General features: G+C 39.7%; 1 protein-coding gene and 1 long non-coding RNA gene across 3 annotated transcripts in view; one reads left to right on the plus strand and one right to left on the minus strand.

Annotated features, from left to right (window-relative positions):
- LOC140655384 (uncharacterized) overlaps positions 1-12,840 on the plus strand; it is a 42,739-nt gene extending 29,899 nt beyond the window's left edge. The window contains exon 4 of the long non-coding RNA XR_012043762.1: positions 12,732-12,840. This is a non-coding gene — a long non-coding RNA (uncharacterized lncRNA). The remainder of the gene's footprint in view (positions 1-12,731) is intronic.
- RORA (RAR related orphan receptor A) overlaps positions 1-25,033 on the minus strand; it is a 69,320-nt gene that overhangs the window by 21,332 nt on the left and 22,955 nt on the right. For both annotated transcript variants that reach the window (XM_072869837.1, XM_072869836.1), the window contains exon 2: positions 3,426-3,511. In XM_072869837.1, coding sequence (XP_072725938.1) covers positions 3,426-3,511 — 86 coding nt within the window. The remainder of the gene's footprint in view (positions 1-3,425; positions 3,512-25,033) is intronic.

Below are 25,033 nucleotides of genomic sequence, written 5' to 3' on the forward strand. Positions count from 1 at the left end.
AAGTATAAAACAGAGCCTGGCTAAAAACTTAATTTTTTCACTAGGGGGGAAGAAGAGGAGGGGGTGTTAAATTTTATTTTTTAAAGGCAGATTCGAGTTCAGCTAAATAGGTTGGTAGGCTGGGAGTACTCAATGATGTTTGTGCAAAACACAGCCACTAACTTCATAAAAACAGCCAGTAACATAATAGCAAGGTAGGAAATGAAAACACTAAAAGAAACACTAATTGGCTTCATGACAAACCTTCAATTCTAGTTATGTGAAACACAATATAACAACAAAAACTGGTCAGAATACTTTCAATGATGTGAAATGCAAGGCTCACAAACCTGTGGAAGAGCAACAGGATCAGCAAAAGTCAGTTTGACAAGAGCTTGTCTGTGATTTCATACATGATACAGATTAAGATTGCAAAGTAGGTCTTTCCAACTAAAACTTCACTTTAGATTTTAAATAAATTCTATTTCTGGTGGTTATTAGTATTTACACAGTAACACAGTAAAGTTAACTTAAGTTAACATTACTATTAAGTAACATTAAAGTTCACACCAAACTGGAGCGAAAAACAGTAAGACCTGAAAACATCCCACTTTGCTGCTGCTGCTATTGCTGCCTGTAGATCATTCTTGACAGGCCTGGCGTGAGAAGGCAGCAGCACATCTGTTCACTTCTGATGACTAAGGCCCTGATCCTGCAATCTGATGCACATGGATGGGTTTGTAGCACCTGTGCAGAACCTCTTTGACTTCTCTGGGACTGTTTGTTGGTGCAGGACATCGGCTCCAGGAATCAGAGCACAGGACTGGGAACTAGGTCTTCATAGCAAAGTACTTTTTACAAAAGAAGGTTTAGCATAACATGAAGAGCAATGTAAGCATGCTCAAACCTGCAGAGATCATAGCCACAGAAAAGCTGGGAAAAAAACCATACCAATACACACCTGGCTTATTTGGCAGAAGCCAAGCTATGCCAACTTTTTCACCAGCCAAAATAGTTCTGTTGGGTGAGACTTTGTTGACATTACTGTGGAAGAGCGTAGCACAAACAAAATCCATCTACTACAGTAGGGCATTTTAGATGCTGTCTAGACCATGATCATTTAAACTCTTCCCGTGACTTGTGCCTACTAGCACTCCCCTATCTGTCACTACTTGCAGGTCATCTGGGCTCTAGTATTAAAGAAGAGCAAGCTTCGGAGTTATTTCCCTCCTGAAAGGGAAATAACTTAGTTAACTAAGTGGATATTCATTGGCTTTAAAATTCTGCCTGAAATTGTATGGCTAGAAAACTTTATTCTGCTGCTCCAAGAGAAGGAGAAAATGCCTAACTTCATTTGTTGGGACACTGTCTGTCTTATTCATGCACACTCTGCTTTCAAGGTTCAAATGGGTTTCAGTGTGCTGAGCATACTTGCCTGCTTGCCTTCCCCCCCAGCTGACCGTTCTGGTGGGATTCTCAGAAGCAGACCGAGGATTGCACAGAGCTCCCAGAGAACTCAATTTATACAGAATTCGAAGGAAGACCATTTGTTCTAAAACGTAAGGAACTGCACATGCATTTCTCACTATCAGGCTAGCATCTGTTGTTCCACCTGCTGGAGGTACACAAAGGACTCTTCTCCTAACAACTCACGTTTGCGTTTATTCCTGGGAAAGTACAGTCACTCTGATGGAGGAACGCTCGATGGATATGTCTGTCTCTTACCCGCAGTGCTAAGTGCCTACCAGCTACATACTAATGTGACTGCGAGTATCATGCGCTCTGTTGCTTCCTTCTGCATGCAGCTGTCCTGCTGCTTTTTGTGGGGGCTTTTCTCACATACAGGACTTCGGAGAACACAAGGCCAAAGACCTGCATGAAGATGAAGCAAAAGATAATACGGCTGGCAACTTTCCTTTCCTTTGGCAGCCTGTTCCTGTTCTGCAACAAGCCATGTTGAGAAGGGCCTGTTTTCTGCATAGACGAGCGTTAGCATTATGCTAACCTCAGTCTGTTGACAATGATGTTCATCATGGATCTTGAGGCAGTCTCTCAGGGATATTGGTCCCAGACCATATAAGGATTAAAGAGGTCTCGGACCTTGAACATAACTTGATACTCTTTGACGAGATAGTCATACAGCAGAATTCTCACTGCAGATGTCTGCCACTTCACACAGCTGAAGTTTGGTAAATGCTGCTCAACCACATAAAGCTGAAAAAAATAACCACTTTATTATCAATGCATTTTTAGTGCATTTCTTGCATTTTCCATAGCAACAGCAGTTACAAAGGGCAGAAGGTGCTGTCCCGTATCATTCTAACATTCTTAGATTTTTTTTTTCTCCTTCCTTCTCACTTACCAATACTTCCATAAGACTGAGAGAATGTGTTAATGAAAGCACAAAAACCTTCCCTGGAAAAACACAAAAGAAATCTCTATAATATGGAAGCAAGGAAGTTACTTTTTGCAGATGGGTGGTAGTATCAAGCATGTCAGGAGAACAGACTAAAAACTGTCATAAATATAAATTCTTCACACCTAAAGTGTAGATTAACAGTGGAAAACCTATCAGCATGGGATTGCATCACGTACATACATGAAGAAAGCAACAAGCTAGAGCACAGCTGGGCACACTGTCTCATTCCCAAACTAGCACTGTAATTCTGTACTAGTGATAAAAATGAGTGATTAGCTTCACAGCACTCTGGCCTAGTGTTAGCATTGTCCAATTTCTTGGTTGTGAGAGACAAATTAAAATATAAATACTTCTAGTGTTTCTAATCCTTGTTCACTAGAGTTACTGAAAGTACAAATCTAGGAAAAAATCCAAAGCCTAAACCTTACACAGCAATGGTTGCATTGCAAGGAATAGGCACTACTTCCAGGAAGACCTGAGTATGCTTAACACCAGTAGCATGTGCTATTTGTGCAGCATCATCTTCCATACCAAACAGAATAGATTTGTAACTGAAGCAGATTACAAAAGGAAATTGAGAAGTCGGAGAGCTCTCACGTATTTCAACACAGCTTCTTAGCAATTTACAAAGCAAAAATGGAGAGGGAGATTCAAGTAAGCCACAAAGTCCCTCTTCAAGTGAATCCATAGAACAGATTATTTGTGGTATGCTAGAAGCAGATCATCTTTTTGTACCTATTCTGCTTATTCACAGAGAGAGTTTATGGCACACACAGCACAACTGCTTGATTTATTAAGTTTGTCCTGAAATATATATATATATGTGTGTGTGTGTGTGTGACAAAAATGCCCTATTTAAAACCCAAATAAAAACAGGACTTCAGAATCCCCAATTGATTTCATATTCTTTGAAATGGAGTCCACCAATCCAACTTTGGCGCAATGCTTGCTCTTTAAAAAAGGAAGGAAAATAATCACTATCAAAAGGCTAAATACTGTTTTAAGACTTAATATTTTAGAAGCTTACCTTGCAGCCTTCACATGTAATGACACCATAATGGATTCCTGATGATTTGTCTCCACAGATCTTGCATGGAATAATTTCAATTTGAGCTGCAACAGAAGCACGCAACCAGTTAATTACATTTTCTTTTAAACACCTTATAAAAGCATTCCCTGATCAGCATTTGTACAGTGAAAACTAATAACCTGCTAAACATTATACTGCATTAACTATTCATTGCTGAACTGCAAGGGTCCCCTAGAGCTTCGGACTAAATTATGGCTGCTCGTTATATAATAGCTTTTGGGTTATTAAAATGGGTCATTTGAGAAGGTGTTTAAGAACCCACAAGAAGGCTAGAATCAGCATTTCAAAGCCAAAAAGAATAGGTGAGTTCACATTTTGGCCAAAGAGCTAAGACGACACTAGAAAGGTTTCTTCCAGTCTTATTCCTGTGAGATCGTAAAAGGTAATTTTAAAGTTGGCCCTGCCTGAAAATGAATGCAACACCTTTACCAGAGGGGTCACCTTCATGCCATCCAGTTCACATGTGGCCAATCCGAAGGAGAAGTAACAAGGTAAATAGCAACTACATTTTACACGAGAAATCCAAAATTCACATATCTGAATTGAAAGTGAATTATCAGTACATATTTGTGTATTAGCTACCACAGAACACAAAAAGGAGGAAAATACAGCAGCATTCTAGTCAACTTACAAAAACAAAGGAGCCAGCGCAGTCTGGAAAATGCCACAGAGATATGTGACATGAAAGCCCTAATTTTTTAAATGGAACTTCATACATATAAAACATACCTATTGAATTCAGTTTAGTGTGTGACAAAAGTCTCTGCATCTATTTCTAAATCACAGCACCTTCCCATGTGAATACATGGATTTAAGAAGGGACTCCTGTATGCTCAGGAATACCTCTTCAATTGCTTTTGGAGTATATGGCTGCAGTTGTTTTGCTAGCAAGTCTTTTTGGATAGGACCGTGCTGAGGCAGTGCTTTACAGTATCAAAGACCAGCAGTCCACATTTTACAGATACTTGCATGTGCTCACACAAACACAGACTGTACGCATTTGGTAGGTAACCAAAAAATCCCAAGAAAGCATTTTCTCTGCTGCAATGGTGTTATGATCAGGCTACATTAGTCTTCCTGAACCGGCTCAGTCTGAACAGGAATACAAACACAACTCCTGCTGTGTCTCTAACTGTGATATATTAACAATCAGAAGGGCTGTTAATCTCCTGTGAGGAACTGAAATCCATTCACAAGATGCCCAATTGTTTCAGAGAGCTTTTATTTCATCCAGTTTATGGCTATGCAGACTTACTGTCTTACACTGCATTAGCTTAACTTCAGTTGTACGCTTAACACTGATTTCAAAAAGTCATGTCCACTCTTACAAACATGGCATTTTACATGCCATTAAATCCTTAAGCGACTGCTTATTATTAAACAAGAATCATCTCCCAATGCTACTGTGTTCTCCATTTCACTGCGGCCCAACATCATGGCTCAGGATCAGGCCAAAACTATAATTATAAACTAGAAGACCAGAAGACTTTCAGCACAGCACTGTCTGGGCTAAAATACTCCTTCAAAATATTCTCCAGGTGACATCAAATGCAATGATCAGAGCAGCTGAGTAGTACCTGCATAGTACCCATTTGCTCCCAGGAACCTAACAGCAGCTAAAATGCTCTGCTGAGGAAAGAAATGCCCAGCACCTACAGGACTACACTGCTGTTTTCCTGACAGTTCCATATCAGCAGCTTTCAAAATATTTTCATACAGCAGGACACCACTTGCATCTGCTTCCATCACAAGGATCTTTGCATTCTTGACTGTTAATCCCCCACCTTCCCTGCAGCAACAAAATGATAGGCTGAAATTAAAAGGTCTGATTAGGACACTTAAGGAAGGAAATACTTCTTCCCTGCAGTCCTCCAAAAACTGTTTTAATTTCACTTTGCTCTCAGCTAACACATTAAACACAATGGAGCAGGAAGTGAACTAATAAAAGGGAAAAATAAAGTGTATGCTATTTTATTAATGTGTTACATTAATTATTACTAGAGCATCATATTTTTACAAACAAAGCTTTAAACAGAAAGGGTAGCATAACCCCACTTTACATCAACAAATTGAACAACAGAACTAAATTCACAGAAACTCAAAGTTTGTATAACATCCAGTTCAAATTCAGAGAGCAATCCTGTGGGCAAATTCTGGAATAGTTCCACTGACTCCCAGTTGTGCCTTTTCAATATATTATTATTTTTCTACTCTGCTACAGTGAAGCAGCCTTCTCCAACTCCTTTGACAGGGTAGTGACAAGGCTTATCTCAACAGCTACATGGCAATGTATTTTTTACATTTCACTTTTATATACATAATTACTGCCTTATTTTGAATAGGTATGATATAATTGGATCTTGTTTATCTACAATCTCCAGCACATTAGTGAAATCACCCATGAAGCCTGCCTATGCAATCCCCTATTTCTTAAGCAACAGGACATTTGCAGAGTGTTTCTGATGGAATGTAACATGCCTTCAAAGGGATGGCCTAAAGCTAGGTTACTAATAGGCTAAAAGGTGCCACAGTTAGTCCTAAATGCATTTTCCAGGGTACTTTACTGTTAGAAGAGAATCTCCACAGATTCACAGGCTCCAGCTGTGCCAGCATTTGCTGACCATTATGTGTATTAGCAGTGGCACCAAATCAGGTATAATTTTAGAATTCCAGATTTCTTCAAATTTACTACATCCTTCAATTAAGCATGCAGCATTTAAAACTTCAACTTACCGTTTCACTCTGAGATACAGGACAGCGGGAGGAAACTCAGAAGCATAAATCGCTTGGGACTGCCACAACCCATTGTATTACAAATTAACATACGGAAAGATATCAGATCAATTACTGCTCCACGAGGTTGTCTTTGCAGATCAACTCATTGAAATGGAATCCCTGTCGCAAGTTCATACACTTTCCATATAGCATGAAAGGACTTCGATACTTTAAACTTACTAAATGCAAACTGCCTGTGCCAAGAGTAAGCATTTTTCTTACGAGGGTGAAAATATTTTCCCCACTTTTAACTTTGACATGCAAATATGTACTTGCTAAAACCTTGTTCTTATGCAAACAAGGCAGGTGGGAAATATTTTTACATGTCAAGAATATGTTCCAACTTGGTTTCTCACATTCCCAGAGTTAAAGCTTCCTACTGTGCTCACATTAATTGTACCTGTTCTGTGCTTACATATATTTATATGGTATATTTTCCAAGATTATATAAAATACTCTAATTCATGCTTTAGACTAGAATTAGCCTAAATTACAGTTTACAATTTCTGTCTCCTGGGGTGGTGCTCAGGCTGATTCTGGTTCATGCATGAGCAAATTATTTCTTAAATATGAATTGCAGAAAAAAATAAACTCTTGTGGTTGCTTAGAAACTGCTACAGATACCCAGGTGACAGATGTAGTTTGTATTCCCAGATTAAAGGCCTAAGAATCTTTCACACCCTGAAATAACAGTGCTGCAGAATACTACCAAGGATGTCCTGTGCCAAAGGCAGCAATGAATAGGAATAAAAGCCCAAACAAACCACCAAGAGCAACAAATGCAAGCTCAACCACAGAGAGCCACCGCAAGCATAGAGCAAGTTGCTACAGAAATGGCTCCTGAGAGAGAGAAGTGACCATTAAGGGCCAGAGGTAGTAATCATTACAAACTGATGTCAAACACAAGGCAAACTCGTCTCCATAGGAAAGGGCATCTGACATCCACTAAGACCTCTCAGTATATGTGACTAACACGCAGCTAATCCTATCACTGGAATGACTGGTAATCTTCTTCCTTCTGGTGTAACGTCATACGATTTTCATTTACAGAAGGAAAACTGGGTGCAGACTCTGATTTGCTCAAAATCAGACAGAACAGGAACTTGAGCCCAAGTATTACAGCGGAAAAAAAGCCTGTGTTTTTTCCCCTGAACCTTTCTTCTTCCTCCATCCACTGTGTCTTCACTTGGCAATTGTCTGAAGTAGCTCTGGTATGCTTAAATTATATGACTGCCTCCACCTAAATCCTAGTGAACATGCCTACCAGACAACCAGAGAGAGCACTAAAAGGCATCTTTTGTTGGTATCTGGAACAGAAGAAGGTGCCTTATTCCCTCCTACTCCAGGCTTCACTTCTTTCCCCGAATCTGGAACAGTTTCAGTGGGCTTGCCTGCCTTTTTCAAGCCCCCTCCCCCAACCAACCCCTCCAGACAGCCTCTCCCTCTTTATTAATTCTCACATCATGAAATGCTGCTTTACTCCTTGTTTGGTTTGAGCAGTAGGGGAGAAAAGAAATCTAATTCTGTATTTGTAAGGAAATGCTCTGTACAAGCTCATCATAATCTTTAGTTTCTTCCTTTCTAACTCCTTGGGCAGACTCCAATCAGGACAAGAGCCCGTATAGCCAAGTAAAGCACAGGGCATCTTTCTCCCCAGTTCTGCCATTTACGTAGAAACACATTGAGCCTCGACACAAGAAAGCATATTACCAGTCCACCCCAAAGAAAACTTTTCAAAAGAAAAAATTATTTTCCAAAGACAGAAGTTTTTTCCTCCCCATTAGACTGTCTGAATGTTTGTTTCTAGTGAATTAATTGTCTTGGGGTAGAAAAAGGATTTTCCCATTCCTCCTCCTGCTTTCACACTGTGACTTTACAATTGTACATTCACACAGATCATGTTATTTTTTCCAATTCACAACAGGTATGAAACCTCAGATTTGGTATCCTGGGAAGGGCTCTTCAATGGAAGCAAAAATTGGTCCCCATTCTGCCTTTTAGGCGAGATTCACCTAGCTGACCTGAGCTATCTTGGAAGTTGGGTAATTAGCTGAAGTTAATTGTCTTGTCTGCTTCTAGAGTGATGAGGAAGGGAAGAGGAAAGACAGAAAAGGAAAGGGAGGGAGAAAGGGCATGATTCATCGCATTCAAGACACGCGAGATGAACCCCCAAGTGCAGATGCCTCCACTCACTAGAGAAGGAATTTAACAATGCCTTAATTACCTTAAAGCCTAACTTTTAGAAGGTGAAAGTCAGGTGAATCCTACTGCCTCTTACTATTTCTGAATTGAAAAATTTGCATTTTCTGGAAAGGAAAGCCTGTGTAGTAAGTGCTCCCTTCCCCTCCCGTGGTACATAGGGTCCCAATTGCCTGTGTATGCTGGCATCATTGAGGTAAGAGCATTTCTATGGAGTTCGCCATCACAGCTCCCACCCTTCAGCTCTCAAGGGAAAATATCAAGAAATTCCAGGTATGCACATTCCTTTTTTACTCAGTAAAGACAGACTTAAGCACATACTGGTTAGTCTGCCAGACCAGTTGCTATTTCTTAAAACCTCTATAGGCACTGAGCATCCTTCTCCAATCTACTGGCTTTCTGGGGAAAGCACCCTAACCAAAATTGCTAGCTGAACTGAGGACTTTCCTTGAGGCTAGATGTGGGGTATGTATAACAGCCAGGACTGCAGCTGGGATCTCCTGGGTCTCAGGGTACTGCTTAAGAAGTTAGCCCTTCTTTGACTGCAAGAAAGGTTTAAATTCCTTTCCCTGAACGTGGCCTGCCTGTCCCCCACTTCACAGGGTATGTACAGTTTTGCAGATAATTCAGAAGGGCTTTGAAATAACTATGATACCTACACAAATTGGGCTAACCTGCTTCTAAAGGGATGCAGTTTGTGCCAGACGTCACTGCTAGTGCTGTTTGTAAGTATATTGATTAAATTAGGAGGCATACATATTCACTGACATATTCATACATATTCATTGACTCAAACAAGGGTACTGCATGTAATGTGGTATTTAAAGCAACATAATATCTGATCACAAACTGAATTAACAAGGAATGATTTTACTATATAATATTCTAATCTTCCTGCATTTTCAGCTTCATTACCTAAATAATTTGCTCTGTCATGTACCCTAAGTAATTTGAGCTGGCTGCAAATTACTTGCCTCCGAACACCTGCAGCTTACAAACGCTGCAAGTCTACTAAACTGAAAGCCAGTGGCAGCACAGCTCTGCCCATTCCATTAATATACTACGTTAAGTGACCATCTGTCCACTCACATATATTAGAATACTTAAACCCCTTGTACTTCTAAGGATGACAGCTGGTTGGTAGACGTTTGAGGCATTTTTAGAATGCACAGTAAGTGTTTTGATCAAGAGCTGATGGAATCTACCTGCCCACTCCTTGTGTGAAAGGTTTGTTTATTTTATATACAATCCCCACCATAATGGCATTCTGGCCATGAGCAGGCCCACTGGAGATTGCAATGATATAGCTAGTAGAAGTAGCTCCCGAGAAGAACTAACAAAGCCTGGTATCCTAGAGATTTGTGTCTCATGGTTGGATTTTCTGGGGTCCAGTAAGGTTGAAATTCCAGCAGAAGCCTTCCCAGCACATGGGACATTCCTTACATCTTCCTCTCCTTTATGGATTCTCCTACCTATAGCTGAGCTCAGGCTGCGCATAGCCCTCAGTGGAGTATTAGCTGGGTATCTTTCTTGGTATGTTTTTCAATTTCCATGAAACGTGTAGAAACACATCTTTGGGACTGCTGATGCTCTCGAGCTTGGCTGAAATGGTTTTGGAAATGAGGAGGATTCAGGTGATGGGCAGAAAACCAGACAAACACAAACAACCTCTCCAAGCCTTGTTTCCTTAGGAAATCACACTAGTAATAAAATAAAATAAATACTGAGGTTATGCTGGTACAAATCCTTTGAAGTCTGTGGGTGTGATGGGTGGAGTAGAAACGAACATGGCCACCAAAGTATTAATTAAAGTAAAGTATGAGCAACACCTCAAACACACAAGGCAGAAATGCTGCAATGCCAAGACTAGATCTTTGGGCCTGAACACAGCTGGATCCCTCTTAGTAGGTCACTTGATACTGTGCAGTGCTCCATAATGCTAAAAACATTTGGCTTCAAAGAGTATTAAAGGAGATGCACAATAAAAAGTATGGAAAAACCTGAGCACTCTGGGGGCTTGCAAGACTGGCTTTTAGGAATAAATCTTTCAACCTCTGTTATTGATTTGGACACGTTGAAGGGAACATATTAAGAGCTCAGTTAAGAGCTCACATTCTCATGCCAGGATCACTGATGTTTATGTTTATTGTTTTACTTTAAGCCAAGAAATTTTACTTACACAAACATTAATTTAAAGAACTAAAACTTTGCTACTACATGCTTCAACGGAGACACTTGAACACCTAATGAAAGAAGGCTATATGGAAAATGGTTTGGATTCTCTAATAGGCAAAACTATTTCTGTGAAGTTGTTGTGGTGAGGTCTCTATGTATATTTTTAATGTTACATTCAGATAGAAAATTGCTGGAAAACCTTAATAGACCATCATAATATTCTTAATTCTTATAGAGAAAAATTAAAACAAAAAGAAATCCCAACACAAACAATCTAGGACTTCTGTAAGTGTTTAGGAGCACAAACAAGCTAAAAGCCAATTTAGGGTTTTCAGAGGAACTCTGAAAGATGATGTTTGCTCCCTCTCAGTCATGTGTGCAACACTAAGTGATTTTTATTTTCCTTCTGTATAACAGTCTCATATCTCTCCACTGTCTTGGCTTTATCCATCCAGAAATATTATCATTCTTTTTTGACCTAGGAATGCAACTTGGTATCTCAACATCTGTATCACCAAGCAACAGAAGACACATTTTTCCTTGTATTTTTGAGGAAAAAAGACCAGCAATCTAGTTTGTAGCTGAAAACTAGATTATTTGATTTTCCTTGTTGAAGGAATGACAGGTAGAGGCAACTCTGGCTTGGGACTCTGATCACATTATGAAACCATACCACAGACCAAATGATAATATCAAACCACTGAGCTACAAGCCTAGGCTCAAAATAATCAGGACTGCCACATTCAGATGTGTTCAGTTGTCCAGGAGCACAGAAAAGTCATTCTTTGGAGAATCAATCTCATTACTTCCCAGGGCACACAACTAGCATCCTCCCAGTCTGTGAAGTCTAGGCAGTTCCGAAAGCTCCAGCTTTGTTGCTATTTTCATGAACTTAAATCAAACACAAATCATGAAGATGGCTGAAATACACACCAAGAGATGTACACTGTAGCAAGATAGAGAATAATGATACTAACTCTTTTGAGACGATAAAAACCAAGAAAAACCTAAGCACCACCTCTGAATACAAATTCTTTTTATAGTAGAGGAGAAGATTCATTCACTAGACAACACACAGGCGCACTAACAAGACATAGTAACCAAACTTAGTGGCAAAGAACAACAACGGGGAAAGAATGAAGGGAAAAGTGTTGCCACACAATGTCCAGTGCATTTCAAAACCAAAGCATTTGAAGACTAATTCGATTATTTCAATACGGTCAGAAGAGACTTCCAAATTTCATAAAACACCAGTTTTGTCCCATAATATTTCGACTTCTCACTTTCTTTCTTGGTGGCTCAGGTGCTTATGAATAAACATTTAACCATTTTATTCCCCTCTTCTCTGTCTGAAAATTAACAGTAGTTATACTGGCTATGATGAATACAGTTTGGTGTATGATTAATTTGAAGACTAGGCTAAATGTAATTCTTGTTAAATAAAGCAATTCAGAAAACCAGTTTTTCACAAGAAAAGAAAACACACTGACACTGCAATCATGTGACTCTCTCTAATGAAATATAATATTGTTTTAATCAAAGCCCTGAACTGCATGTCAAGAAATAGATACTATAATCCTCATTCTAGTCCCGATTTGCTGTGTGAATGGGGATGCTAGTTGGTGTCTCATTTTCTCTATCTGTGTAATCAGAATAATAATTCTTTATCTCTACCTCTATCTACAGCTATCTTAGGTGACTGGTACTTACTGCCAAATCTTGGGTCTTGGACCTCCAGACAAACAAATCTCCAGCATTTTGTATTGCTTAGATAAAAGTTGCCACAAAACTGTACAATAGGACTGCTAGTTGTCTGGATTTTGTTAGTTTCCTTTTTTAACTTTTAAAAACAAAGCTTACAGGTTTAATTAGACAGCTACAAAACATTGCTCTTGACAAAATTACACAAAAGACAAGTTTTAGAAGCAACATAGGTGTGAGCTATTACCACAGTAACTGCCAACACTTTTTCTGCTCTGATTTGCTAATGCATTTATTGAGTAAGCAGCAAGCTAGTGCTTATGTCCACACTGTATGTTTTTACAGGATTCTAGAGTTCACTCAGGTTTTGACATCCCTAATTTCTTCCTACAGATAACCACTAACCTTGGGCATTTGTGAAGAGGAACACCTGCAGCAGGGGCATAAGCACAGTTCTACTATGATACAATCTATACCACGCTGCTGTGCTGCTAGAACAAACCAGTGCATATTGTCTGTCAAATAAAAAAAAGAAAAAAAGAAGTGAGCTGGTAGGCAAGACGCATGTGCACCTTGAGACAGGGAAAGTGCCCTTATACACTCAATCACACTAAGGTTTCTTGTAGTCTTTGCAGGTTATTTTTCTCTTACATTGGGAAAAGCTAATCTATACCGATTTCTCCTTCCTGGTGTCTGTATGTTGGTCTTCCGTTCTGTAGTATTAATGGAGAGGAAAACAGAAAGTGAAATTTGCAGGAGAACATAATTCAGAGTACATTTATTTGCTGGAGCTAGCTGGACAATACTAAATGCATTCTCCCCCATCCCACCAAAAAGAAACCTGTACCGAAAAGCTTAAATGGATTTGTATTTCTGTGTCCAATTTCCCAATTCTCTGGAAGAAACTAATACAGACTTGATTTTAATAAAGGAAGTATTTTAATAATGTAGTGTTTCGGAGTGGAAATCTAAATTACCTCTGACATTTGCTCCACAGATTAATGCACAGAGCCCCTATTTTATATGAAATTTCCTACTCTCAAGTGTTGGACCAGGACTTCTGAAGACTGGAATTTGTTAACTCCAACACTGCCCTGCTACCTTCTTTTCCCTAATTAAATGTACTGGCTTAGGGGAGCATCTCAACATTTCTGTTTATTTGTTTGCAGTAGGAAAACAAAGAAGAACTTACCAACCACTCATCAATTTTAAGCAAGTCAGCTAGAAGTATCACAGCACAACGACTTTTACTTGAATTATTTTTCATAGGTTGCAGTCTTAAATAATCAACACTTTGAAGGCAATCATTTTAGTCCTTATTACAAAGCATATAGTTACTGTATGCAGGATTATGAGAATAACTTAGTTGCTGGTTAAATTACACTAGCGTTCATTAAGGAAGGATCTTTTACTAGCTTTTTAGAACAGTGGTAAAAGGGTACTTAGAGAGTCTTAGACTTCCTTTTATACAATATGAAACTACAGTAATTCGATTTTGTTAAGAAGGTATGTACATTTGTGCTATCCATTTGCAAAACTGCATCTCAGTTCAATGGTCTCATTAGGCTATCTGCTAGCACAAATTAGATGACACCTACAGTTACTAGATTAAAAAAAAAACACCTGGGAAAGCCAATCACTTGCAACATAGTGTCAAAATTATTACAAGTTCAACTAAATTCATTAACAAGGTGACAGGCTCCTGAGTCGTTAAAGGGACATTATGTCAGTGAGACTGCAGCACCAGCTAACTGTGGATAACACTGCAATTTCATTCCTTCTCCTCATATGCACATAGCTTTCAGATCAAGCATTAATAATTCCTCATACTACTGCTTAAAAGGTTGTCTCTGATTCGCAACCCATCACCACCACGTGTTGTCTATCACAATGCACACACTTTCCTTTATGCTTACTATTCTGCCAAGTCAAGTTCCACTTTAATAGTTAGTTCCCCAGAGACAGCAACAGTTTGAAAAAAGGAGTATGGAATGAATGCGCAAGAGGTAACCAAGCAGGGGGGAACCCCAATAAGGTAATTGTCCCTTTAAACAAAGTGTTTGTCATGATTCAGCTTTGTCCTGCCATTTTGCCAGGCTGCGCAAATTTTATTAAGGGTTTGGCCTCTGCACAAATTGCAGGATGTATTATTGTGTGTATTGAGAAATGGGACTTTGTACGATTAAGTTAAAGCCAGGCAAACATGGCTGGTGCAGAACCCACTTCCTTACAAGAGAGCTGCACTTTGATGAAAAACCACTCAAAACCTGCATTTACTTCTAGAAGAAAAAGTTGCGGGGGGGGGGGAAGTATTTCACCCAGACTAGAAAATCCATCATTCTGAAGTGACTACATCTGCATTTTTAAGATATTTTCTTTTTCTTTTTGGCTGTACATGAATTTGATGTCATTACAAAGGCTTCCTTTGATGCTGTATGCCAAGTAGGATCATTAGTTTCTCACAGAGGTGTGCTCTAAATGTCTAGTTTAAATTTTCATTTTCAGATGATTCATCTAAGAGATGAACAATAACAACCAAAACCAACTTCAGAACTCTAAACAGTAAAAAGACTTTTAGCTGCACTCACTCATTTTTAACTCCCTCCAACACCTCCTTTCTGAATTCACATGGCAGTCAATACTGAGCATGAATTATGAACTCTGCAACTCCTTCTGCGATATACGGCTATTAGAAGCAAACCACAACCAGATTCCCTCAAACCTAACAAAAGAGGTTCTTCTGAAGTCTGTATCCTGCACCTTTCTAGCTGACAGGGGGTCACTTTTTTTATCCAAGGACACTTTCCATTGCCACTGTTCTCCCCAGGAGGGAGAACATGCAGGACGATATCAGAAGAGATGGAAATTTTATAGGCTCTGTCTTACAACAAAATAAACCCACCATCAGTCTATCAAACAGTCTCAAAAACACTCCTGCCAGAGAGAAAGTTTTTTTCCCAACATGTTCTTCAAACCATGTATTACAGTGTCATCCCCCACCAACCATGCTCATGCCATCTCCCTGGACTTGGCTCTGTTTCTTTGCCTCTTTATATCCTCATGATGTCTTTACATACTATACTCAGTGTTTGAAAACCATCTTCATTTTGTGACAAGGATCACGAAAGGAAAAAAAAAAAATGTTGTTGCCCACAAAAATGTTTTAGAAAATTACAAGCTTGTGAAAAGAAAAGGTCTAGCAAAAGCTATTCCTTTGCCACAATTAGATTAGGTGCTATGACCTTCATTAAACCCTTTTCTTTTGCCTACTCATTCCATAGCATTTCATTTCCTGCCTCTCAGTGATTAAACCAACTGAAAGGTAGTAGATAAAGCAAGTTTGCTTGCCATTTCAAACAGATATATTAATGCTTTATGCTTAAAAAGCTTTCAAAGTGTCTTCAGATGCTGATTAACAAACATTGTACACAAACCCACGTCTGAGGTCAGACTGTGGCAGCAGATATGTGACTGAAACTTACTACAACAGCTCTATTGCAATGCTCTACGCACAGGATGTCTCCATTGCATACATTAAGGAAGCTTAAAGTTAAGCTTCACATATTTAAACACTAACAAAGTCTACTTAATGGTAGTCTTCAAAATGACAGTGGCCTCCTAATCTGCTGGAGATAAAGAAGTGCCAAGATTAATGATTACATAAGTGCATCGCAGAGCCCAGAAACAATAATCAGCTCTTCTGTTGTTATTTGTGTACAAAGGCTATTAGAGTCATCTGACATTCCAAAATCCAATTTAAAGTTGTTAAACCCCTTTCATGTACTTATTTGAGGTTGGAAAACTGAGAGGTTCTAAAAGGGAAAGGAAGGGTTTGATTTCCTAATTCTTTTCCCCTTACTGATTTTGTTCTAAGCCAAATCTCTCTTTAAGAAATAAAAAAAAAATAAGCTTTTAAACAATGCCTGGAGTAACCAAGATTGCTGTTGAAGGAATAATACCAATAAAACCCTAACATGCTTAGATAGCAAATTTTAAAATAATGACTACAAGCAAACCAAGTGCCTATTCTATAGGAAAAGACTCCATTGAGTTAAGGGTGTCAATGACATCAGCTGCACAACTCTGACAATAGTGGCCTTCTTCAGTCAATCAGCGGGGTGAGAAACGGAAGGTGCTTGCACCAAACACCCATCTCGTCTAGTAATGGACTCGCTGAGAATTCACTCTCTGGATTCATATAGGCACGGCATTGTTTGCAAGAGACCAGACTGCTCTTTGCAAAATAGGGCAAAAGACAGTTCTGACTGCAGCCTCTCTAAATAATACACAACCATTTTTCTACACAAATCCTTTAAAATTCAAAACAACCCTCTTTGTTTCTGACAGAAGACTGAAAAGCAAGTTTAGAAACAAAATGAATAAATTGGTCTTCTCCTGGTTCTTACATTGCTCCTCCACCTCCACAGATGACACAGAGTGGGACAGGAAGACAGGTGGCTACATCCCTGCCCTCTCCATCTATCTGATCAATGAGTCATGCCTCCCTGCCTCCAGGCGGACTGCACAAGTGGGACAGCCCGGCAGCTGGGAGCTTTGTCAGCAGCCATGTGTGCAGCGGGTAAACGGGCACGCTGCACATCGCACTTGCCTCTCAGGGGAGCTGTCAATTACAATCCCATTTGTAGCACAAATCGCTGCAGCCCCGAATGCAGAATTCCCCGCTGGCTTCAAAACTCACAGAAAGGGCAGCTGAGCAGGCCCCGGCTCTCAGACAGGAGGGGTATGCATGGCAGACAGACCTGCAGACCCACTGCTGCAACTTGATCTTGTGGGCGATGAGCTGGGCCTTGTGCTGAAATGGCAGCTACAGCAGCCACTGCCCTTCTGGGGAAAGGACTAGTCTGGGAGCAATCAGCCTCTGGAGACCACAGGCCTCACTCCCTCAGCTTGGTGGTGACTTTCTCTCCTTGTATCAAGAGAGAGGCGAGGTGACAGCTGTGATTCAAGCTAATGAAGGTAATCACAAGAATGCGTGTACAGGAAGGGCAAGATGCTGACTGTCACAACTGAGCTTGCATACCAGCAGATGCGAGGCAGGCTTTCTCCTTCCCCATTGTGACATCGGTAGTAAAACAGCTTCGGTTTCTTGTACAGCAGAACAGAGCCATTACGGACTATGTGCAGAAGTTTTTCCTTTACGGCTGCGAAGTGATTTTCTAGTGTTCCCTAAGGTAAAGTCAATTAAGTGATAACTGCATCTGTGCAGAGAGTATTCAAAATGCTAATATCCCCACCCAGATAAGTCTTCAACTTTGCCTGCTTATTTATCTCCCACTCTTAGAAATTATTGCCATGAATGCTCCAGTGCCTTCACCCATTATCTTTGCAATCCTGCTTCTTCCTAACAAAAAGGCAAAAAGCACAACGCATAAGACCTGTGCCACTCTGACCACACTGGGGAGTAAAATGATACAAGCAAAGAAATATCAGCTGATCTACTGCAGTGTAGCTACTGGCATATTTTGCTGCTCTCAAAGTAATTCAACTTTTCATCTAACCTACAGAGGTAAGAAAATCTGCTATGCCATCAGAGGCTCACATACTCCAGAAATAACAGCAGTTTGCATCATGAATTATCTAACACGATTTACCACTTAGGGAAAAGAAAAGCTATCATGTTTGGTGTTGTGCTATTTGGCCATCAGACTCTAAAATTTTAACGTTTGTTATCTTTGCAATGGAGATAACACAATGCTGGTCTCGGGCACTCGGCTCTAAGAAGGCTTCCTTACCTCAACATGGGATGACTCATGTTACGTAAGTCTCTGGCCACACATGTTCAATGTGTCCCCCATGTTTAAGTGAAAAAAACCCCCACATTGAAGCTGAAAAACCCAGTACTGAAAACAAAGGATGATGTGCTGACTTACCATCAACATTTATATGAATGCCTTAATACTTTATTACTTTCATTTATAAAAATCACAAAATTGCAAAATAGCCACCAAAAAAACCCAAACAGAGAATACTGGCATCTTTTTCAAACAAGTCTGAAAGTACAATAAGGAGAAGACAATCCTACGTCCCAAAGAACCGGGCAGAATACACGCAATGGGTAGAATACAAGTATGAACGGGAGATTACAGATTAAAATGATCAAGTCAACTGTCGCTAAATGCATTTGGCAGATTAAAAGGAAAAAACCTGACTTGCTTCACATGGTTAACACTAGGCTCTAAAGCCCAAACTACCCAAAAAGATAGAAGCTGGCAAGTAGTGAATGTATTGAATTTGTGTTTCCTCAAATAAAGGAAGCTTGATAAAAGTTAGAAGAACATAATAGAAACTGCACCTGTATTATTGTAATCATTTTATCCAAAGACAATCCAAACCATTTAATGAGCTAAGCTTCATCACTTTGTCAGGACAAGAAAACAAACTTGTAACTAGAGCTGAATGAAGCCATACAATAACTTACCAAGAATGATGAACATAATCTCTCAACCCTTTCAAGACGGTATTTACCCATCATTCTTGCTGATGTTTCTTTCTACGCTTGTGTTCTGCATACATCAGAACATAGACAAGAACCAACGCCAGGCAACTCCAAATTTGTACCTCTTTAACAGCGTACTATTTTAAAAGGCTCACACACACAGTCAGTTACTATATTGTCCTTGATAAAGACCCAAAACATTTAACCAGAACTTCCCATTCCTACTCTCAGAAGAATACTTGCAGCATAACTTCGATTATCCAAAGCTCACAGGGGACAAATAGAAGCAGAGATAAGTGGGGGAGCAGCCAGAGGTCTTCTGAGAATAATGGAAGTGAAAGGAGAGGAAACAAACTCCACAAAGAACTGTTGGCTCAGCTCAGCCCTTAAGTTTCCCTATTCCTGAATGGAGCATTCATAAGTAAAATAAGCTTCTCTAAGCAAGCATTCCAAATGATTGTAAGAACCATTTGACAAAGTGAAGAATTATTGTTCGTTTTGGTACTTGACTCTCCAGAGAGAGAGACAGCTCTTGTTCCTACTGTAGCAATTTATTAACCAGTAGTACACCTGTAACAACATTCCTGGTAGCGTCTCAATGGTTAACAAGCAGCCAGATTCTTTCCAAATCTCTGTTTCCCAAAGTATTATTTGGAAAACATTGCTAAAAAAAGTTCCAAACCTTAAAAATACAAAAATAAAAAATACAAACAGATATATCACAAGCCTTAACATCAGGGCAGAACATCCATGTAGAAGAAATCTGTTTGGGGAGTTGCGGGTGCTTTACACAGAAAGTACAAGTTTTTATTTATATTATTGCAGCACAAGTTAATGCCAATTAAGTAGGAGAGTCACTTTGGATTTAGCACAGAACCTGGCCCAGGGCACTGGCACACAGAATAGAAATAAATACTAATCATGCTTGCTCACACTGAGAGGATTAGATAACGACAGACGTAGGAAATTAAAACCACAACAAGATGACCCCACACTCATGATTTCCCTGTTGTACCAGATCAGTCAATATGAATAATCGACAATGTAAATTGAAATCCTCAGATAAAAATAATGGTTTTACTGCTTTATTTCTCTTCACTTGCACATAAATTGAGTTGACTATCTCTGACAATGCCATGGTTTAATATTCTAAACACACTATCTCCTTTAACAATGCCTGGAATAGAAACAAGCTGCTGAGCCAGATCCTCAAGGGGTGAAAATCAACATTGCTACACTGACTTCAGTGGAAGCACATTGATCTCCACCAGCTAAAGCTTTGGGCCCTAGTGGGCAATTAGGTTTCTATTATATGCTAATTTAAATAATGTACCACAGAACATTTGCTGTACAATAAAGCAAGTCTACATTCTTCTGTGGGGAAGGACAAGCATTTGCTGTGGCACGATGAGAGTTATGGATTCTGGTTTCAAAGAGCAGGATGAAGTTTCGGTATAAACTACTCCTCATAATAACATTTTTAAATCTGCAATTACTCATGCTATACTACTTTAGGAAGCCTGTAATTATTTGGTAAGTTCTTACCAACGTCTAGTCTAGATCATAATTGCTAACACTGCCTCCTTCAAAGGAACTAGTGACTATGTTAAAATCTGGTTTTTGTTAGATTCCTACTACACAAAGTGGCTGTGCTGTAATGTTACGATCTGTATTCAGTGGAGGAGGAAAACCAAACTGATTTATGTCCTAGTCTTGAGCCTTTGAGCAAGGCCTGAACAAAAAAACCAAATACAACAATCCCACACACGTTTCTTTTGAGGCTTCTGAGATGGCTGGGTTGGAACATGGACTGTGGCTGCAGCTGACACAGGCCAGAGCTTCTTTACAACAGAAGTTTATGGCACTAAGGACCATCTGCAACACCCTCTCACTCTCCCAGCAAGGCCTCACGCTCCAGCCAGAAGACAAAAAAGCAGAAAAGTGGGGGGACAGGGTTCAGCCACAAAGACAGCAAAAAAGATTTTCAGGGGGTCATAAGGCAGTTCAGGTGAAAAGATACCATCCTCATTTAAAAAATGTTAACAGCAGTTGTTAAAGAAAATGTTTTGTTCTCTCCTGTAGCAATTTCTTAAGTATGAGAACTCCTTCTTTCAGTCTCCTTTTAAATGTCATTGGCACCCTTCTTCCTGCCTTAGTCATCAACCACCAAGTTATTAGCATGCCACGGTTCCTACTTAAAGTTTTCTGGACCTCTGATGTAGTCAGGATGAGGGCATCATTCCACACTTACAGCTTCTCCTGTGTTGCAGTCCTTCAAGTGAAACAGCAGGATTCAATACATACTGTTTTGAAAGCTGAAAGTACTCCTCAGCACAGCACTTTGGAAGCTCTCTGAATGCCACTTTTGAGATCAGCAAAACAGGGGGTTCTCCTCATATGTATGACTCTCATGTGAAAGTCACAGCAGAAAGCTCCTGGAGATAATACTCCAGCTAAAGACTAAAAAACATGCGTGCAACTCCAATTTGTCTGGTTTTCTACAGAACCACTCAAGGCAGAAAGGCAAAGTAATGTGGGCTCACATAGGTCAAAGTGGTGCAAGGTGAGATGTGGCATTAAGCTGCAACACTTAAATTATGTGATTCCCTTTATAAATGTACTTACCCTGGTAATAGTGCTCTTCTCTGGTAGCATTTGTAACTCCTCAGAAATAGTTTAATTTCAAACAGAAAAGGCTTATATAGAATCAAGCACTTTTAATGATATCAGCCACACAAGAAAAACTTGCCACGCAGGGAAGGTCTAAAATGTCACCACAGTAAGAACTCATCTAAAGCTTCCCCTGCACTCTGGACTTCTCAGCAGCCCTATCACCATGCTTTGGGTGGGCTCTACAGACATGGGGAAAATTCGAAGCATGTAATCTGCACTCAAAAGAAGGAAGGAACTAGAACTGATTTTGGTTAAGGTTTTGATTTTGTTTACATGCCTAACAGGGAAAGGAGAGTACAGAACTCAACCCCACTAACTCCACAAGCATTTTAGCCAGCAGAAATCTCCAGACATTGAACGGAGCTGGCCTCCCCTCCCTTCCCCCCCTTCTCCTGGAGCCTGTCAGCTGCATTGCAAGAGCCAAATGAGGGAACGACTCAGGTTGAAACTGTTCTTTGGGGGATTAACTTTAACCTGAATCAGTTTCCTGACTTAATTCCCCACGTGACTGTGGACATGCTGCTTGTGCTCGCACAAGGGAGGGGTGCATTTGTTTGGCAATGCCAGCTTATGGGAGGTTAAAATACAGAACTAAACTGTTAGTCTGCTAAACTGGTAAGAGAAGATCTGGGGTAGCAGGCAGAAGGACAAGGAACACAGGGTTGGTTTTCCAAGAAACATAATAGTCTTTGAATAAGTCATTGGTTTCTATGTCCAGTATTGCTGTGAAACTTTAAGCAAGTCACTTATTTGATGTGTCAATTCCTCAGCTGTGAAATGAGGACAACGCTTTCTTACATCACCAAAGTGTCGTAAGTTGAAAATTAATGACTGAGGTACTTGGACACTCTGGTGCTGAGGGCCAAGTCAGTATGTAGCTACAAGAGCGGAGTGATTAGTGACAGGGAGGGGCTAAGGAATCAACATATTATTTTTGGTGGACTATTTCCTTAGAGGATAAATGAGAGTAACTGCTACTTACTTGATTGCAAGGAATTGAAAGAGCTCTCTGTAGCTCCCTCGCGGGTGGACACCTGAACAACTAAATAGCTATGACCTAATTTTAGTCAGAAACCTTATGTCACAAGGAATTTACAGGGAGGTGTCTTCTGTACGTGCAAAAATAATTGCACCGTGGAAGGATAGTTGACCAATGCATTAATTTAGCTGTACAACATTTAGGGCTAGACTGTATCCCATTCTCCTTCCTCATATTCCCAATTCCAAAATTTCTGACCCTAAGAGTTACAACTGCATGATACAAAATATCATAGGATTAGGACTGAAATAAATTCTGTGAACACACTGCTTCCAGCAGCAGAATGATGAGGTCAGTTTAAAGAAAAGTTTAGAGGAACAGAAACACAAGCGTGGCAGGTAACATTATAATCAAATCTCACCTTCTGTGCAATAGAAACGATGGAATATCACCCAGCGGGTTTTGTATGATGCCCATACACATCAGTGATACTAGAAGGCACTGCCATTATTATGCATATAGAGCCATCAAAGTGATAGAAAACGCACGCCAATTCTAAAAGAAGTTGTTCCAACAGCTTGTTTTCCCCACAGTTAAAACCTGCCCTTTCCTTCTAGCCTGAATTTTCCTGCCTTCTTTCAGAGGAATACAGGAAACATTTCTTCCTCTCAGGCTAATGCAGGATTGCTACTACAGGATTGAGAAGATCCGACTTCAAGTCCCTGTGCTGTCAGAAGGATTGTGTGTGTGAGCCAGGGCAAGTCACGTAACTATCATAGAGAGTTATGTGTGCATCTAACTTGTGTAAGATGTGGAAGTCTCACTGAAAACACCAGGAGTTAAATGATTAAATAGCTTCACGGAGCTGGGCACATACCTTTCTGTAATTCAGTTTATACCTGTAGAACTTTAGGATTGGAGGCTTCCTATCTGTGAGGATCCATTAAATACCATATTATGCTTGGATACATCAACAGGAATAGAAGCCACGTAAATACTTAAATAGGTAAATAGTGTTTCAAGTCTTATTGAGCTTATTATATCCTTGCTAGATTAGAGAGCACATATTCAAAAAACAAACACAAACATAAGGAAAATAAGAATCCACCAAAGAAAGCTTTAAAGTTGAAATACCAACCTCAGGATTTCAGCTCCTGCCTTATGATTTTGAGACATTGGGCTGACCATTCTAAAAATCCCTGGAAAGGGATAACACTGAAATTCCCTTTCCTTGGTCCTCCGGGCCAGGGGATCAGCCCTAAATAATCATTATTACGAAGTTGTATCAGTGGGTTAAAAAAAAAACCACATCAGTAGAAAGCGAAAATCCTGCACTATCTGGGTTTGCACTGAAGACCACCAAAATACAAGGCAGGCTGAAATCTCTGCAGCCAGTCTGGCAGTTTGCAATTAAACTGCTAGGAATGCGTAAGCATTATTGGCCTTCCAAAGCAGATCCTTCCAGTTTTATGGGCAGAGAGTTAAGCACCCTGTAAATTGTACCCAAGACTCAAATCCTTAGTGTTGCATCTGCTTTTGTTCAACTTTTTATTTTCTGAAGTCTTGTGGTTAGGCAATGAAATGTGAATCTGTTGATTCCTGGCTATGACACAGGCTTCTTGTGTGGCCCAAGCCAAGTCTCTTAAGCTACACTTCAGTCCCCTACTTGTGAAACAGGTAAAACACATCCTTCAGTGATGTTTTATGCATAAATTAACTTGTGGAAGCTGGTTTTTCAAAGAGTTCACTCATTAACATTATAGACAACCCTATAGATAAAGAGATTGTCAGAGGGCTCTGTCTGGCAACCCTGGCCCAGGGAAAGAGCACATTCCAGAAGTGATGATAGAATCTGCATACAATTCCAGAAAACCAAGTTTACTGAATTCCACAAAGTTATTTTTTAAGAATGTGTACTTCCTGGTAACATATCATAAGGATTTCATATGATGTAGGGCATCTCCCACATTCAGTTTTATTTGGAATGAAATGCCACCATCAGTTTTCAGCACAACTTATATGTATTATCTTGGCAAAATTTTACTGGAGAAATCCTGAAACATGTAGTAAGCTTGGAACAAAGAGTTTAACGTTGGACACCCTGTTTTCCACAAATATACACTTACAAGTTACTGGAGAATGCAAAGACAGTTCTACAAAAGCCATGTTGATTATCATATATTTTCAGATGTAAGCTCAACAGGGTAGGGAATATATTTTTCCTGTGTTTATACAGTGCCTAGTAGCTGGCTTGTGCTTAGACGTGGAATAAAGTCCACAAATAACTTAATTTTCTAGTTTTCCTACACCAGTACAATATCTAAGCACAAAACTCAAGTACAAAACAAATTAAATAAAACAGTTTTCCTACTAGGATGACCAGAAATAGACTAGAAAGAGGACTGAACATTACTAATCCTTGTTCTGCCTACACTGACAAAAGAGGCTAAAACAAGAAGAGACTAAACCATGAATCTCAGGGTTTTTTTTTCCCCTTTTCTGTAAATGGTATAGGATATAACTTGACACATCTACAGTCTTCACTATCACATGATTTACTTAACCTAAAAGTATCAAACCTTTTAA

This window comes from Ciconia boyciana, chromosome 8, assembly GCF_034638445.1.
Source record: "Ciconia boyciana chromosome 8, ASM3463844v1, whole genome shotgun sequence".
Lineage (NCBI taxonomy): Eukaryota > Metazoa > Chordata > Aves > Ciconiiformes > Ciconiidae > Ciconia > Ciconia boyciana.